This window comes from Purpureocillium takamizusanense, chromosome 4 (genome assembly GCF_022605165.1).
Source record: "Purpureocillium takamizusanense chromosome 4, complete sequence".
Taxonomy (NCBI): Eukaryota; Fungi; Ascomycota; class Sordariomycetes; order Hypocreales; family Ophiocordycipitaceae; genus Purpureocillium; species Purpureocillium takamizusanense.
Window position 1 is genome coordinate 1,973,380 of NC_063071.1, and position 15,055 is coordinate 1,988,434.

General features: G+C 57.0%; 8 protein-coding genes across 8 annotated transcripts; 3 read left to right on the forward strand and 5 right to left on the reverse strand.

The window, feature by feature from the left end:
* Window positions 1-6: 6 nt before the first annotated feature.
* Window positions 7-1,032, reverse strand: JDV02_005241 (uncharacterized protein). Its single transcript, XM_047986521.1, has 3 exons — window positions 623-1,032; window positions 234-562; window positions 7-164 (listed from the first exon to the last, which is right to left on the reverse strand). The coding sequence occupies exons 1-3, from the start codon at window positions 1,028-1,030 to the stop codon at window positions 77-79; spliced, it is 825 nt and encodes a 274-aa protein (XP_047842503.1). The 5' UTR covers window positions 1,031-1,032; the 3' UTR covers window positions 7-76.
* A 1,976-nt stretch (window positions 1,033-3,008) lies between these two features.
* On the reverse strand, window positions 3,009-4,367 carry JDV02_005242 (Phosphatidylserine decarboxylase; the record flags this gene model as incomplete). Its single annotated transcript, XM_047986522.1, has 1 exon — window positions 3,009-4,367. One exon carries the CDS (start codon window positions 4,365-4,367, stop codon window positions 3,009-3,011), a length of 1,359 nt encoding a protein of 452 aa, XP_047842504.1.
* A 112-nt stretch (window positions 4,368-4,479) lies between these two features.
* On the reverse strand, window positions 4,480-6,058 carry JDV02_005243 (uncharacterized protein). The gene is made up of 3 exons (XM_047986523.1): window positions 5,480-6,058; window positions 5,254-5,376; window positions 4,480-5,160 (listed from the first exon to the last, which is right to left on the reverse strand). The coding sequence occupies exons 1-3, from the start codon at window positions 5,945-5,947 to the stop codon at window positions 4,930-4,932; spliced, it is 822 nt and encodes a 273-aa protein (XP_047842505.1). The 5' UTR covers window positions 5,948-6,058; the 3' UTR covers window positions 4,480-4,929.
* Window positions 6,059-7,502: 1,444 nt separating this feature from the next.
* On the forward strand, window positions 7,503-8,758 carry JDV02_005244 (uncharacterized protein; the record flags this gene model as incomplete). The annotated part of the gene is made up of 4 exons (XM_047986524.1): window positions 7,503-7,850; window positions 7,935-7,983; window positions 8,060-8,376; window positions 8,468-8,758. 4 exons carry the CDS (start codon window positions 7,503-7,505, stop codon window positions 8,756-8,758), a joined length of 1,005 nt encoding a protein of 334 aa, XP_047842506.1.
* A 946-nt stretch (window positions 8,759-9,704) lies between these two features.
* Window positions 9,705-10,937, forward strand: JDV02_005245 (Low-specificity L-threonine aldolase; the record flags this gene model as incomplete). Its single annotated transcript, XM_047986525.1, has 1 exon — window positions 9,705-10,937. The coding sequence occupies one exon, from the start codon at window positions 9,705-9,707 to the stop codon at window positions 10,935-10,937; it is 1,233 nt and encodes a 410-aa protein (XP_047842507.1).
* Window positions 10,938-11,127: 190 nt separating this feature from the next.
* On the reverse strand, window positions 11,128-12,519 carry JDV02_005246 (uncharacterized protein; the record flags this gene model as incomplete). The annotated part of the gene is made up of 4 exons (XM_047986526.1): window positions 11,128-11,215; window positions 11,278-11,606; window positions 11,692-11,936; window positions 12,000-12,519. The coding sequence occupies 4 exons, from the start codon at window positions 12,517-12,519 to the stop codon at window positions 11,128-11,130; spliced, it is 1,182 nt and encodes a 393-aa protein (XP_047842508.1).
* Window positions 12,520-12,624: 105 nt separating this feature from the next.
* Window positions 12,625-12,957, reverse strand: JDV02_005247 (uncharacterized protein; the record flags this gene model as incomplete). Its single annotated transcript, XM_047986527.1, has 1 exon — window positions 12,625-12,957. The coding sequence occupies one exon, from the start codon at window positions 12,955-12,957 to the stop codon at window positions 12,625-12,627; it is 333 nt and encodes a 110-aa protein (XP_047842509.1).
* Window positions 12,958-14,111: 1,154 nt separating this feature from the next.
* JDV02_005248 (Dolichyldiphosphatase) lies at window positions 14,112-15,051 on the forward strand (the record flags this gene model as incomplete). The annotated part of the gene is made up of 2 exons (XM_047986528.1): window positions 14,112-14,162; window positions 14,257-15,051. 2 exons carry the CDS (start codon window positions 14,112-14,114, stop codon window positions 15,049-15,051), a joined length of 846 nt encoding a protein of 281 aa, XP_047842510.1.
* Window positions 15,052-15,055: the final 4 nt, after the last annotated feature.

Sequence of the window (15,055 nt, forward strand, 5' to 3'; positions counted from 1 at the left end):
CCGCACGTCTTCACTGTATTACTTGTGCGTCCCCCAGCATTTGCCCACTGCCACGCTGCCTGTACGCAACGAGACATCATCCTATGGCCCTTCTAGCAATTGCCTCTTCGACAGCTCGGTGCCAATTTGTCGTGAGTAGATACGTATACTCAATCATGGATACGCTTGTACAATGTCAGCTTACGCCCGTGGTCGTCCCACATCAAAACCCAACCAAGCTATGTTGCACTTACACCACAAGCCCAATGGTAGAACCCGCCCACAAGCCGTCAATCTTCCCGTGAAGCCCAATGCTGAACCAGAGCGACAGGGGCAACGAAACGACGTAGTATGCGATGAGGTTAGCCACTCCGCCGATGGATTGTTTGCCAATGCCTCGTAGCAACCCATGAGCCGCCACGCCCAAGCCGTCAAAGAAGGTCGAGGCTCCCGCAAGCAGCATTGTCGAGGCGACGATCGCGCCCACCTCCTCGTCGTTGGTGAATATGCGTGGTAGCTGGGCTCGAAAGGTGATGTAGACGACGCAGTTCACAAGGGTACACAACAAGGACGCCACCACCGCCTGCGAGGATGATTAGCACTCACTCCATGTTCCAGTTGCAAGGACACACTCCCCACGTACCACCCGAGCTGCCACTTTTGCATTGTCGACCTGTCCAGCGCCAATCAAGCCAGCCACTCTGGTAGAGGCGGCGATCGACAGGGGAAAGGGAATCTGATACGCGAGCGTGGTGAGGGTGATCAGGATGCTCTGCGCCGCGAGATACTCTGTTCCAAACCGGGCCGAGATGATGGTCATGATCTCGAAAGCAAGCCATTCGGCCTCTACCATGATCATCCCTGGTATGGCGAGTCGGAACACCACTCCCATGTTGGCAAACGCCCTCCAGCTAAGCCCGTCCCAGCATTGGGAGCCGTCGACGACTCTGACGTACAGGATCAGGAACAAAGGCAGCAGCGTTCGCGTGATGACAACTGATATAGGGGCGCCGATGAAGCCAAGGTTGAGCTTCCAGATAAGGAGCCACATCAGCATAGCATTGATAGGTGCACCGGCGAGAAGAACGTAAGTAGTCGCCCTAAACAGTCCTTGGGCCTGAAGAAAACGCTTGCCGACTTCGAATGCGGCATATCCTGGAATGGCCAGCGTCAGGATCCTCAGGTATAAGCTACACAGGCGAGCTACCTCAGCGTCGGGAAGGAGGTGGACCATGATACTCTCGGAAAACATCCACAACGTCGCTATTGGGATAGAGCAGCCGAGCAGGAGAAGTATCATGCGCTGGCAGTACAGCCCTACTAGCTGTTTCTCCCCGGATCCGTACGCCTGGGAACATAGAGTATCCAAGCTTGTAGTGAGGCCTTGAAATGCCGCGAAGCAGGTAATCGCCGCCAGCATGTTGGCCACTGTCGGTAAGAGTTAGCGGCAACCATAAAACATACCGTGGTGGCAGGCATGGGTATGGGCCCAGACTGACAAGATACGGCTCCCAGCTCTATTTTCCCAAGCCTGCCCGCCGCTACGACGCTCGATACGTCAATCGAATACTGGAGGAAGAATGTCACGATCAGGGGTGCAGCGTAGCCCACGAGGATCATCGCCTCATGCTGCCACCTGCTACAGGGACCGTTTCGCGCTGCTGTCTGCCCGAGTTGCACTTCGGCAGACTGATCCGTAGCGATTGCACCTGCCGCACGGGCGCAGAGTACGGGGGGGTTCAACAGAGGCGTTGCCTCTGCATCACCGTTTGAAACGATCATGGCTTCCTCATCATTGGGTTTCATGCTGGTGGACCAATCTGATCCGGTCCCTGTGCTCCGGCCAAAGTGCTCACACCGATGCTCAGAAGGCAGAGAACTCCTACTTCACATCTTAAGGTCAACCCTCATCATCTTTTGCGCCCAGGATGATGGCGATACTTACCACGGTGTGTGGTCTGGGATACGCTGACGAGGCGCGCGCGATGCTGGCAAAACTCGGCCGTTTATGGCAGCAACGGGCGTTTCAGGGGCTGGAGGGTGTACTTCTGCGTTTCTTGAGTCGTCTTCCGGCAACGTGGCACCACATGTTCCCTGGAGGTGGCCATCTAGAGAGTTGGCCGACACAGGGGGCCGAACGTCCCGCTCCGCCGCTGAGCCAGCCAACGCTCCACGGTCCATGGATACACACGAACACGCTGCCTGTACTGGTTACAGGATCAGCCGCTCGACCAAAAGCTGAAAAGAGGCGACACGTGATTGTGAATATACCTCTGGCACCTGAACTGTCAATGGCACGGTACCAGCAAAGATGAAAGGCAAGGTCGCACAGCATCAGGTTCGATGCATCTCCAAAACTTGGGGAATCAGTGAGAGCATCAACAGGAAGGGACTGGAGTATCTGACATCGACCAGACGAACAGCTGGCAATGCATCATCTGCGGCCATTACCGGTTTCGGGACCCATGTTACTGCTTGCCATTCTATCAATCTGAGACAAAGGTCGAGGCTGTCCGTAGATCCGCGCATAAGCGACAGCAGCCGCAACATTACTCGTTCTTTCTCAGCCGTGTTTCAGTGAATCAGCTTTCTACCTAGCAGCCTGACATGTGGCACAAAAACAAAACATCTCAGGTCAATGGAAATTAACTCAGGTGGCTTGCCAGGTGGTGTTTGCCAGACTGCCGCATCAGTCAGTGAACGCACCAGACCCCATCAGGCTCAGGTCCGAGGGCGTATGTACGTCTCCCCGCAGTTCCCTGCCGCCGGCAACGCAATGGTGACACATTCTGCATACGAAGCTAATGTTGTCTTGATCACTTTCTTCGAGCTGAGATGCGAGTCTCTCGGGGGCTTGAAGGATGCACCTTAGTTCCCGGATTGATACATATCGTAAACCCCATCGCTACTTGTGCCACAGCAAGCCTACAAGCTTAACATTAAACATTACTCTAACAGTGTTCTTAAAAACCGCCAAATATCTCTCACATCTGCACTACTATGGCTTCTTAATACTCATTGTGAAAGCGTCAACTCTTATATGCGAGAGCCAGCTCGCCACGGATCGGCTGGTTCTTCTTTCCATTACCAGGAATCGCCCCTGGGACCCAGGCAAGTTGCACTCCTTTCCGGAAGAGGAGGCAGCAGCTTGAACCTCCGTAGTGGAACATGCCAAGCTCCTCACCCTTCGCCACCGGCTTCGGCAAACCTGTGCTAAACTTTGCTGTGATCTCACATGTCGATACATCAGCCGCGCCGAGGGCAATAAGGCACATGAGCCCAATAGGTTCGGGCGCCTGGATGAACAAGATGGCTCGGGTAGCGATATGGCTGCAATATACTTCGTGCTGGTGTATGTTATCTGGACCCTGGCCGTCCAGCCCCGTGGTTTGCGTCTTCGCAAAGTACTTTCCCTGGATCACCTTGGCAAATACCACGTCTCCTTCTACCGGAGAACTCCAGCGATGATATTGCGTCGAACTCAGGATAGACTGGTGTACTGTGCCGCCGACGAACTGATCCGCAAGTTCGTGGTGGTCCAGCATCTCGGCTACTGAGTAGTTCTGGCCCTTCATCCAGAATTTGTCGTATTTCTTGACATTCATTGTCAACGCGAGGGGCATGGATTCGCACGCGTGTACCACCCATGCAGGGTCGCTAGGATGGGAGACGGGACGAAAGCGGTCGATGTCCCTGAATTTGCGCGTGAAAAAGTCGTCCCATGTCGCATATCCCCAGTAGACCGGGTCCCTTTCAGGTTCGCAAGCGAACATGGCCTGGAACGAGGCCCAGGGTACAACACTGATATTGGCGTCTTCCTCAATGACCCTCAACGCCGCGTTGCAGAGCCAACCCCCGCTCGCGGTTGTGAGAACGTACTGCGACTTGGTGGTTTTTAGGACTCGTTCTCTCCACGTGTCCAGAATGGTTTTGAGCTTCGCGTTTACATCATCTCGCAGGAAGAACGCGTACCCGCTCGGTGTATTCATTGGCCAGTCCAACAGGATGTTGAACGGCTCTCCAATGATTGCCATATGGTCTTTGGTCATGTTCCAGGCTGGCGCAACCTCGTTCATGATTACACTGACGAGTGAGAGCAGGTGTTGATAGTCTCGGATGTGTTTGTGCTCTGAGGGGTTCCTCTTGTAGGGGTCTTTGACCGGTATCTCATCGAGCATGGCCGAAGCCAACATGCGGATTTCGGCTTTACTCTCAATGAGATCCTTGAGTTCCTGGACGATTGGATCCAGTGAGAAGTTGGCTCTGCCATCGACGTCCTTGATGAAGCCTCGGAGCCAGGGGCCCAACTTGGGGGCCCCATCCGGCGGCAGGCCGCTGACGCGGAGAGCAGAACGGTATAGTAATGGGCTTAACTGCTGCACCGTCATGGTGGGAAGGGTACTGTAGAGTTTGTGGCCGGGAAGAACGGAAGGTGATTCCGACTTCATTTATGTTTTGGACAGACATTGCTATCCGCAGGGGCATCGTAACACACCTCGTCTTCAGGCCAACTTTGCTTCAGAGTCTCATACAGACAACACCGAGTTTCACGGCTTAGGTCACCGTTATATTACACAGTCCGATTTTTCCATACCCCGAGTGCATCTAGCGTAAGCCACAAGATCATCATTCCTTCATATGGCGGCACCTCTTCTTTGCTGGACACAAACAGGCATGTCTCAGCGATTGACGGGGGATCGAGCACATGTTTGCAAGTCTGACCGCGGACGGCCGGACTTATTGAATGTTAATTTGCCGTAGAACCGTTTGTGACAGGCTGTACGTACGTGAATCAAAAATGTTCATGTTGGCTCATATGTCTCAGTAGTACGTCCGGCCCGGTGGCCCCGGCAGGACCCCTTCCAACAGTGATTTTTAATACAGCGAGAGACACCGGATGCGAGAACAGGGACCTCTGCGGACAAAGAGGTAGAAAAGAAAGACAACGCACTAGGATCTGAGAAACCTGCATACCGCCTCGCCCCAGATCTTGCTGCCCTTGTATTTGGCCATGCCAGGGGCGTTTCCCCTGGCCAGGCCTTCAATCGCGTCCGCGAGCGCCGGGCCCTGCCCTTCGGCTCTTATGTCGGCCAGAGGGTACAGGTACGTCTTGTACATGAGCACGACGGCGCGGGATGAAGGCAGCCTGAATATGTGCTGGAGCTCCGTCCGGAGATGCGCCTGATGCGGATGGAACGAGCGAGCGCGCAAGTCGTCAGATCAGATCCCATTCGCATATTGGTAGTGCGGGGGGGAGGGGGGACAACAACGAACCTGGCTTATGTCCACGTCAGTTTGCTGTTGCTGCTGGTGCTGCTGCCGTGACGTTTCGTGATCTGCGTATAGGGCGTTCTCGCCATGGCTGAGCTTCAAGCCACCACGCATGGTGATGGCCCACTGCGAATTGTTGACGTGGTAAGCAACGTGTTATACGTAGGTCAACACTTTCGAGTTAGGGCCATGGACTTGGGGCCAGTGTCTGGTGACTGGGAAGACGCACATTGTAGCGGCGGGCGAGACGGCCGACTTCGAGCCGATCGAACCACCTCGTCATGCTCAGCCCCAGTTTCTCCTCATACCCCGGGACAGGGGCATGGACGGAGCTGAGGGGTTTCCCCAGCAGCGGCGGCAGGTCAAACCCGCTCGTGAAGCAGACGAGCCATGCCTGCATCGTGTACTCGCCTCCCTTGGCCCCGTCCGGCGGCGGCATGAGAAGCATGAAGTCCTCGTCGACGAGCGTGCCGAGGCGCCGCATCGTGGCATCCGTCGAGATGGGGGCCCGCTGGGGGAATATCTCGCCCGAGGCGAGGTTCTGAAGCATAGCTTCGGCCCCCCCTTCTGCATGGGACCTGAACAGCGTGGGGTAGCGCTTGGGGAGATAGAACCCCGCCAGATACTCGTAGAGTTCCCGCACGGCTGGTTCCGCTCTCGGAGTCGCTCGCATGGACGAGACGGGGTGTTCTCCCATGATGTCGCGGCGGAGCTCCAGACGTTTGGGGAACTCTTTGTCAATGGTGATGAGCTCGGACGTGCTGGCGTTGCTCACCCCTGTTCAAGTCCCGCCAACATGTCAGAATGCAGATCGTCACATTGAGAGAAGAGGTAGGTACGTAGGCGTGAGGGTGGGAATAACGCTACCCATGGTCATATAATATCGTGGCTTATACGGTCGAAGCTTCATTGGAGGAGTGACGGTCCAGTCAAAGTCGCGGTGGGGTTCGATGTTCCAGAGCGGCCCGTGACGAGCCGCGTCTTTCGGTGTGACGAGGTGCCATTGCAGAGCCCAACGGCGTCTACTACCCCTGCCAACGGTTTATTATCAGCTACTGCTAGCATCTTTCGAGCATGGCAGCGCCCGTGATGAGGATGCGGAAGTGAAAAGGTCCCCTTACCAGTGCCATAGCCAGCCGAGAAAGGTCCTCGCTGCGAAGGCGAAGAGCACGACGCCGATGATATGAGGGATGTGAAGCACGATGAAAGCTTGGATCCCAAGCCCCGTGATCATGGCTACTCCAAAATAATTTAAGAAAAAAAAAACCCAGCAATAAGAGCTCTGTAAAGGTTGCGACGTATGCTCGTCATCAGCTCAGGGCCTGATGCTCGTAACTTCGTATTGAAGCATCCACGATGGCTACTTGTTATGTCTGGCGGCATGTCCCGCATATTATATGAGGTTTGTCACACCTCATAACACAGACAGAGGTGCTTTGTACGCAATGAGGTCCGTTGGTAGTCGATCAAGATGCCTGCTCAAGATCGACTTGAATCACACCGTCACCCATTACTCCTACTACCCACATCAAGACCAAAGCCACAGACCGCTGCTGCGCAGTGTCATAGCTTGAGACAACAATTACCGGTATGAGTAGGTAGAAGACATGTTTGCAAATGACGCGTCGGAACGCCTCTATGTTGGGTACTGTGGCAGCGTGAGGACCGCTCTGAATAATGTCGTCTGGGCAACTCCGTTGTTGATCACTCGCTTACTCAGAGCGCGCCCATCATTGATCCTTGGCAATGCACTGCGACTGCCAATGCATCCAGCTGAGACCTGCGAGCTCGAGGCTGGCAGCTTTGTTGTCACGACTTCCCGCGGTTCGGACGCAGCAATTCGGACGCATCGAGTCCCGTCCTGCATGGTCAGCTGCCGATTCCGAGACTCCAGGCAGCCACAGGTCGCGACGGCTGAAGCCCAGGCTTTTTTACCACCATGGTCAAACACCGTTGTAGCAGCCTCGAGCAACAGACCGACGATTGTCATGCGGGGCGCAGAAGCAAAAGCTCCTGCCCGGTTCAGCAAAACTGCGGTCTTTTTCTGCAGAGTAGTATGCCGGGGCCAGTCCAGTCCCGGCGCCAGTTCGAGGGTCTCTCTTGTTGTCGGTGTGTTCGAGTTGGTTTATCTATCAGGTGGATAAAACCCTCAACGGCGCGGACATATGTAGATGACTGGCTGAGTATCCTCCTCTCCCGAGGTCTTCTCGCTCGCACAACTATTGTATATACAACTGTTTGTTTGAGCAAGAATGCTGCGTCATATTCGCCGCTTGCCTCCCTCCAGGGGGAAGAAGACACCCTGGACAAGGTCCATCTCAAGCGCGGCACCCGCCGCAGTCGGCCCTGCTGCCTACGGGAGATCACAGCCGCAGCCTGTGGCTTCCATTGCCCCTGGCGCACGATGGACAACCACACACAGCGTGCCCCTTAGTCGCGATACCGTGCTCGACCTGCTCTATGGCAGGGCGCCGCTCATCAGAGAGCCCGGGTTCCTCACTCCGGCGGAGTGCTCCAGGTATGAACAGCATCTAAGCCCACTCGTGACTCCCTACGTCCACAACACCGGGCCAACCTTGCGGAAGGTGGGCATCGCACAGGTAAGCATTGCGCTCGACGAAAGCCTGCCGAGCGGGACCACTTGACATTGATGAGCGAGAAAAGGCTGAGTGAGATTGGCACAGTTTGAGTATCAGGCGCAGTCGCAAGAGGACCTGAGAACGCGCAGCAATGGTACGCGATCTTGAGCCCACACACATGTTCTCTCTATCTCACGAGCGTGTCCTCGTTGACATATATATATTCGCAGAGCAGGATCGGTACTTTGAGGATGCCAAGACGTGGGAGGACTTTCACAACAACCTGTCTGCCGAAAAGGGACTCGACGCATGGTTTCGAGTCTTCAATCGCATTTCTGGCTTCTTCCCGGACTGGGACGTCCAGGTCGCCTCCGAGGGGCCGGGGCGCAAGTACTTCTCCGGCATCTTCCGGGCGCTCAACGACTCGACGCATCTCCATTGCGACTTTTCACCGTACGACAGCCTTACCGAGGACTGGATCATCAACACAGTCGAGCATCAAATCGTGTTCAACCTCTATCTCGCTCCGGTGAAAGACGGCCGGACAGTACGTTTTTTGAACCGGTTCCCCTTCCAACCCTTTTTTTTTTTTGGTTGGTATCCGAGATTTTGAGAGTCTGACGAGTCTTTACCTGTAGATTGTCTACGATGTCCAGTGGACGCAGGACGCGCTCAAGCTACGCGACCCAAGCAGCTACGGATATCACCGTGACCTGGTAGCCGGGGCGCGCAAGGTCTACTGCGAGCCGACCGTCGGGGCGCTCTGCATGTTCAACTCGCGCAACATGCACGAGGTGGAGGCCGTGACGCCAGAGGAGATGCCGTCGCTGGGGCTCAAGTTTAGGCCGCGGTTGTGTCTGAGCAGCTTCATGGGCCTGTTGCCGAGCTCAAAAACCGGCGGCAAGCCACGGTTGATATTTTGGTCGTGAATAGCAAGCCGTATGTTAGTTGTGTAGGCAGCTGGTATACTCGACCTCTTGCGAAATGGCAAGTAGTCCTAGAGACATAGTGGAACAAACAAACATTGTATTCGTCAAGTCTAACTTGAAGGAGTAATCCCCATAATTGAAAAGGCCGCAAGCTCATTACTAGTTGCCTTTGTGTACTTTGTAGAGGGGGCGTTGCAGAGCGGAGTATGTGGCAACCATCATTGATGTGTAGTTCAATGAGTGTTTCTCCAGTCCCTGGACGGCGTGTGCTGTTCATGCAATCTTCAGCTGAGGCGCTTTTGTTGGAACGGTGTCTGAGTTCCGCTTTCTTTTTGCTGCATGCAATGTCGTCTTTTGGCTGCCGCCGTGTTTCGGCTGCTGTCGTCTTGCGGGTGATGTATCCCGGCATATCCGGGAGGCGGTGTAAGTCGTCACCGCTGCATCGCCCGCCTGCGAGACACCTGTCCGCTGGATGATCCGTGCAGATACTTGGCGTATTTTGGGGTCTGAAATCGGAGTTCAGCCGTCCTGATGTGCGCCCCTCCTTGGCACGATGACATTGACAAGGGTGATGATACCAAAAGGAACCGAGAACATGACGCACAGTATAGTAAAGATCTTCCCTGCTAGTTGTGCTTGGGAGAGCTTCAAGCAAGGGTTTGAGGGTACTTGATCGCTAGTTGCACATCAGTTTCAGCCAGACAGCTATCCAGCTCAACAACATGAAGTGGCTCGTGGCATGACCAATCTCGCGGAGAAGTAAACCCTAAAACTGTAAACACATTACTTGAGTATTCGACACGTTCTCGTTCATCCAGGAGCAGATTACCTTTGATCCTACGCCCCCTCTTCTTATATCTCTTCTTATTGATCGACGGACGCTTAAAAGCCAACCACATCCGCGTTGATAGGGGGCCATCGTCCAAGCCCTACACACATTCATCCCATGGATTCACAAACTGTCGTCTTGGAGAAGCCTTGGAGTTTCGAGCCTCCGCCGGCGTCTGTCGATATCGAACCCAAACCTCCCCAATGTAGCTTTCAAGTCGTCGAGTCCGAGAAGCACAGACAACTCGAGCCAAATTTGGCGTGGTCGCACAGCCATGAGGCCTCCAACGACTTCCGGTCGGACATCTTCACGAAGCCGACACTGCCCATGCTGGAGGCCATCATCAATACCACCCTCGGCGACAACGTAATGGAAGAGGACACGACCACGAACCGCTTCCAAGAATACGTGGCCGACCTTGTGGGCCACGACGCCTCCCTGCTGGTCATGTCGGGGACCATGGGCAACCAGGTAGCCCTCCGGACGGCCCTGACCACTCCGCCTCACTCGATCCTCGCCGACCACAGAGGCCACATCGTCACCTTTGAGAGCGGAGGCGCGTCGGCCCTGTGCGGCGCCTTGTTCAAAACGGTCGTTCCGTCCAACGGCCATCACCTCACGCTCGACGATGTAAAGAGCCATTGCACCCTGACGGACACCGTCTACGACTGCCCGACCAGGATCATCAGCCTAGAGAACACGCTATGGGGTACCGTCATGCCCCTCTCCGACATGCGCGCCATCTCACAGTGGGCGCGGTCGCAGACTCCCCCGATACACATGCATCTAGACGGAGCCCGCCTCTGGGAAGCCGTCGCCACCGGGGCCTTTACCCTTCGGGAGGCTGGGGAGTGCTTCGACAGCATGCAGTTATGCCTATCAAAAGGCCTCGGGGCGCCCATTGGCAGTGTTCTGACGGGGACCTCGGCCTTCATCAAGCGAGCGAAATGGAGCCGCCATTTCCTCGGCGGCGACATTCGTGCCGCCGGTCTCATCTCGGCGCCGGCGAGGGTAGGCATCGACAACGTCTTCTTGGGTGGTAAGCTGGGGGCGGCACAGGACATGGCGAAGCGTGCCTCGGCCTTGTGGGTGGAACTCGGCGGGAAGCTGCAAGCGCCTACGGAGACGAACCAGATATGGCTTGACCTCAATGCCTCGGGCCTGAAACCCAACGACTTTTACCCCGTGGCTGCGCAGTTCGATCTGAAAGTCATGGACCTGATTCCGGGGCGTATTGTCCTCCACTACCAGATCACCGAGCAGGCATTCGCCCGGCTCTGTAGTTTTTTCAAGGCTCTCCTCCCTAGAGAACAGACTCCCGAGACTGTCGAAAATAAACTAGAGAATTAGCATACCTAGAGTCTATTGTTAATAGCTGCGTGGGCGGTGGTCGAATAAACGAGCTGGATTTTGCATCACCACCTGCCGGACGCTGCATGTGGTCTATGCCAACCACAGGACGCGTTTACTCGCCGCTGTGACAATCTCCATGGGTATGGCTTTCCTTTCGTCTTGTTTACAAACCAACCGGTCTGCTGCCTCAATCCCGCTCGTTCCTGCGTTCAGCATCTGCAACCGCATCGTTCCAGTCCCAGCGATACAGCCACCAGAACTCGACCACACTTACACTACAAGCTCTGTTAGCCGAAGCGCTCCGCAGCATGGCAGCCCGTTCGCAACCCTGACTTACATGCCCAAGCCAACTGTGATGCCAGTCCAGAGCCCGTAGATCTGCCAGTGGAGAAGAAAGGCGGTGCTGAAGGAGATGGGGATCGCAATCAGATTGTACGCGACCAGGTTGAGGTAGCCGCCAAATTCCTGGTAACCGATGCCTCTCATCAGGCCGTGAGAGATGGCCGAGATGGCGTCGAAGCACTGCATGACCATGACGATAGGCAGCGCTTTGGTGATGATGCCGACGACTTCCGCGTCATCGGTGAACAGGTACGGAAGGTGGTACCGCAGCGCAGCCGTGAGGACGGTGCTCAACGCGGTGAAAATGAGCCCAAGCACAACAGCCTGCACCATGAAAATCAGCAGCCGCTCTCCATATGTCGCTCATGGCGGAAGAAGGGGGGGGGGATCGAATAGGGCGATGACTGACCACCACTGCCGCCATCGTCGCCGCGTCAGTTGCCTTGGCGCCAATAAAATTGGCAACACGGATGGAAGCAGCGATCGATAATGCGAGGGGCACTGTCCAGACGATTTGTGTCAGGGTCACCAAAGCACTTTGGGCGGCGAGCTGCGCCGCGCCAAACTGGGCGCACGCGATGGTGAGGATTTCATCGGCAGCGAATTCAGCCACGTGCATGACCATGCCTGGTATTGCCAACCGCATCATTGGCTCTGTGACGACTGTGAGTCTCTTCTCTGCCTCAAGGCGCCCCCCAAAGGACAGGAAAGACTTACTCCAATTCGAAAGAGCCTTTTTCGAGAAGCCTCCCCAGCACTGATACCCGTCTATCAGCCACAGGTAGAGGAACAGCAGCACGGCCATCAGATTCTCCGTAACAACGATGGCGACTGGTCCCCCGATGAAGCCCCAGCCGAGATGCCAGGTCAAGGCCCACATGATGCAGGCATTCAACGGCGCGATAAGCAGGAGGACGTAGGTCGCGGCGTTGAAGATGCCCTGGGCCTGGGCGTACCGCTTCCCGCACTCGAAGAGAACAAAGGCCGGGACGCGAAGGATCATGATCTTCAGGTAGAGGCCGGTCAAGTCTGCCAACTCACGCTCCGGGAGGATAAGCGCAAGCATGGCGTCGGCCTTCCACCACAGCGCCATGAGCGGCGCAGTGCAGAGCAGGATGAAGTAGACCATGCGCTGCGTGTGGATGCCAACCAAGTACTTGTTGCCTGACCCGTAGGCTTGGCCTGCCAGCGTGTCAAGGCTGTTCGCCAGTCCCTGGATGATGGTGTTGCCTATCATGTTGGTTGTGATGCTTGCCACTGATGCTTGTTGTCAGCGCACACGACGGCACCGTCTGGGGGCCTCCTCCTCCGGGCTGCGAGCGCCGGATGAGATATAGATGTACTACCCACAGCTAACGGCGCCGAGCTCCCTCGTCCCAAGCCTGCCCACGATGAAGATGCTCACGAAGTTGATGGCGCGTTGGAGCATCTGCGTCATCAACAATGGAACCGACCACGCTGCTATCGTCGTGACTTCCCGACGCCATGTGGTTGTAAGTCGCTCCGGTGACAGCACAGGTCGCTCATGGTGGGGTTCGATTGAGGGTTGGACTTCCTGTATGCAGTATGAAGGCGCTGTTGGTGTTTGGCCGTGTAGCAGCGGCGATGTTTCCGTGCATGTCGCGCCATTGTGCTGCAGCGAGTCGCCCGTCTCATCTGGAATTGAACGTGGCATCTCGATGCCTGTCAAGGATATATGTCCGGACTCGGGAATGGCCACCTGCAATAGGTGTGGCGCGTCTGTATGACCTCGGGCTCTTCTTTATCGTCGTTGGCCGCGAATGCTCCAGCAGTTCATGTTCATGCGTTTTACATGGTCGTTGGTCCTTGCCGGATTTATGGAAGCCAGCTCACACTTTGTACTCGGTTGGCTGCGCCCAGTTTGGCTTCTCATTTACTTTGTCTGGCCCCAAGTGTGTCTTGGAACGTCTCTCGAACGAGCCCGCCCGTGGGCGATGGCCCAACGGAGCGCCAGCACGCAACGCAACCCCCCTTTGACTTGCAATCAGCACAGCTCGCCACCAAGGGGATCGACAGCGGCCGGCCGGGGCTAGGTGGCGTGCGCGGGTGACGGTGATTCCCCGAGAGCCAGAGACGGCCAGCGTGAGGGGGGGCTCGCAATCATGGCGAATGGTGGATGACAGCCATGCTGAGACATGCGTGGGCACGTCTCGGTTGCTCCTCGACTATCATTCAGCCCAGGGCTCGCTCAAAGAGATGAGACAACACGAACTGGGAATTCGCGGAAGCCGCTTCCTCGCCAATTCATCGTCGGCCGGGCCGTTCGTTTGCGAGGGAATAATCTGGCAATTTTATGCATTGTCGAAGCTATTCGCAAAGTGAGCAAGTTCCACCAACAAGTTGGATGCAGGCAACAAGGCAGGGTCGGTCGGTCCATCAAGGGACGAGGTGGAATTGACGCTGAATTGATGCTGGCCCAAAAAGGAAGGCGGTGGAACCCTATCCAGCTGCTCCTGCTGCTGCTGCCTCCGCAGCTCCGCTCGCTCCCTCCCCATTCCGTCCCGCCCATCGCATGTCGCGCGCGCGGCGCTGCATCAGGACACTGGCCTTGCATCAACCAGCTTGTTCGCGAGTCGAGGCTCACGCACTCGCAGAGGGCACGAGTCTGCGACAGCGCCTCCCGACGTCTTGCCCTCTGCTCCCTTCTCTCTCCCTATCTTTCCTTCGCTGTGCGTCTCCAGCGATCAGGTTTTCGCAGCCCAGCAGGGGCTCTGCGTTCCTGAAGCGACGCCACCGACATCGTCACCAGCTTCACCACCACCACCACCAAGCACACAATCGCGGGCACACCCCCGGCGCACCGCAGCCATGGCCGACTCCGCGCCGCTCGCCTCCCTCTCCCTCACGCACGTCTACTACGTATGTGGCCCCCGCGCCCCCCTCTTGTCCCCCTCGCGGGTTGACAACCGCGGCCACATCAACCGCTAACATCTCCTCCCCCCGCGGCGCACAGGACCCTGACGACCGCCTCTCCCTCGTCTGCGCCTACCTCGCCCTCGTCCCGCAGGCCCTCTGCATTGTCTACGCCACCCTCGTGCTCGCCACGCGCGAGGCCGAGATCGCCCTCGCCCTCGTCGGCCAGCTCGCCTGCGAGGCCCTCAACTTCGCCCTCAAGCGCCTCATCAAGGAGGAGCGCCCCCGCCGCATCCACGGCAAGGGCTACGGCATGCCCTCGTCCCACGCCCAGTTTGTCGCCTTTTGGAGCGTCTCCCTCGCCCTGTTTCTGCTCCTGCGGCATCGCCCGCGTCCCGCCACCACCACCACCACCACCACTACCAACAACAACAACAACGAGAACTCTGCGGCAGCGGCAGCAAAGGCAGCAAAGGCAATTCGCAGCCTGGGTCTGGGGAGTGCACGCCTCGACGTCGACGGCAGGCTACACCGCCCTTGGTCCCTCCCCGAGCGCCTCGCCGTCAGCCTCGCCGCCGCGGGCGTCGCCGTCGCCGTCGCCTGGAGCCGCATCTACCTCGACTACCACACCCCGCGGCAGGTGCTCGCCGGCATCGGCGCGGGCGTCGCCTCCGCCCTCGCCTGGTTCGCCGCCACGGCCGTCCTGCGCCGCTCCGGCTTGCTCGCCTGGGCGCTCGACCTGCCCCTCGCCCGCGCCCTGCGCGTCCGCGACCTCGCCATCGAGGAGGACATGTGCCAGGCTGGCTGGGAGAAGTGGGAGGCCAAGCGCTCCGCCGATGCTGCTGCTGCTGCTGCTGTTAGCACCGCGGGTAACGGCAAGGCTAAGACGGGGTGAGGCA

What these genes read in the sequence shown, in the direction of transcription:
- JDV02_005243 (XM_047986523.1), bottom strand. Translation starts at nt 5,947, where the DNA reads ATGGGAGAACACCCCGTCTCGTCCATGCGAGCGACTCCGAGAGCGGAA. An exon ending in GTCTCGCCCGCCGCTACAAT is followed by an intron (nt 5,377 to 5,479) that starts GTGCGTCTTCCC and finishes AACAATTCGCAG; the next exon opens with TGGGCCATCACCATGCGTGG. An exon ending in CTGACGTGGACATAAGCCAG is followed by an intron (nt 5,161 to 5,253) that starts GTTCGTTGTTGT and finishes CATCCGCATCAG; the next exon opens with GCGCATCTCCGGACGGAGCT.
- JDV02_005241 (XM_047986521.1), bottom strand. Translation starts at nt 1,030, where the DNA reads ATGTGGCTCCTTATCTGGAAGCTCAACCTTGGCTTCATCGGCGCCCCT. An exon ending in CAAAAGTGGCAGCTCGGGTG is followed by an intron (nt 563 to 622) that starts GTACGTGGGGAG and finishes TCATCCTCGCAG; the next exon opens with GCGGTGGTGGCGTCCTTGTT. An exon ending in TCTACCATTGGGCTTGTGGT is followed by an intron (nt 165 to 233) that starts GTAAGTGCAACA and finishes ACATTGTACAAG; the next exon opens with CGTATCCATGATTGAGTATA.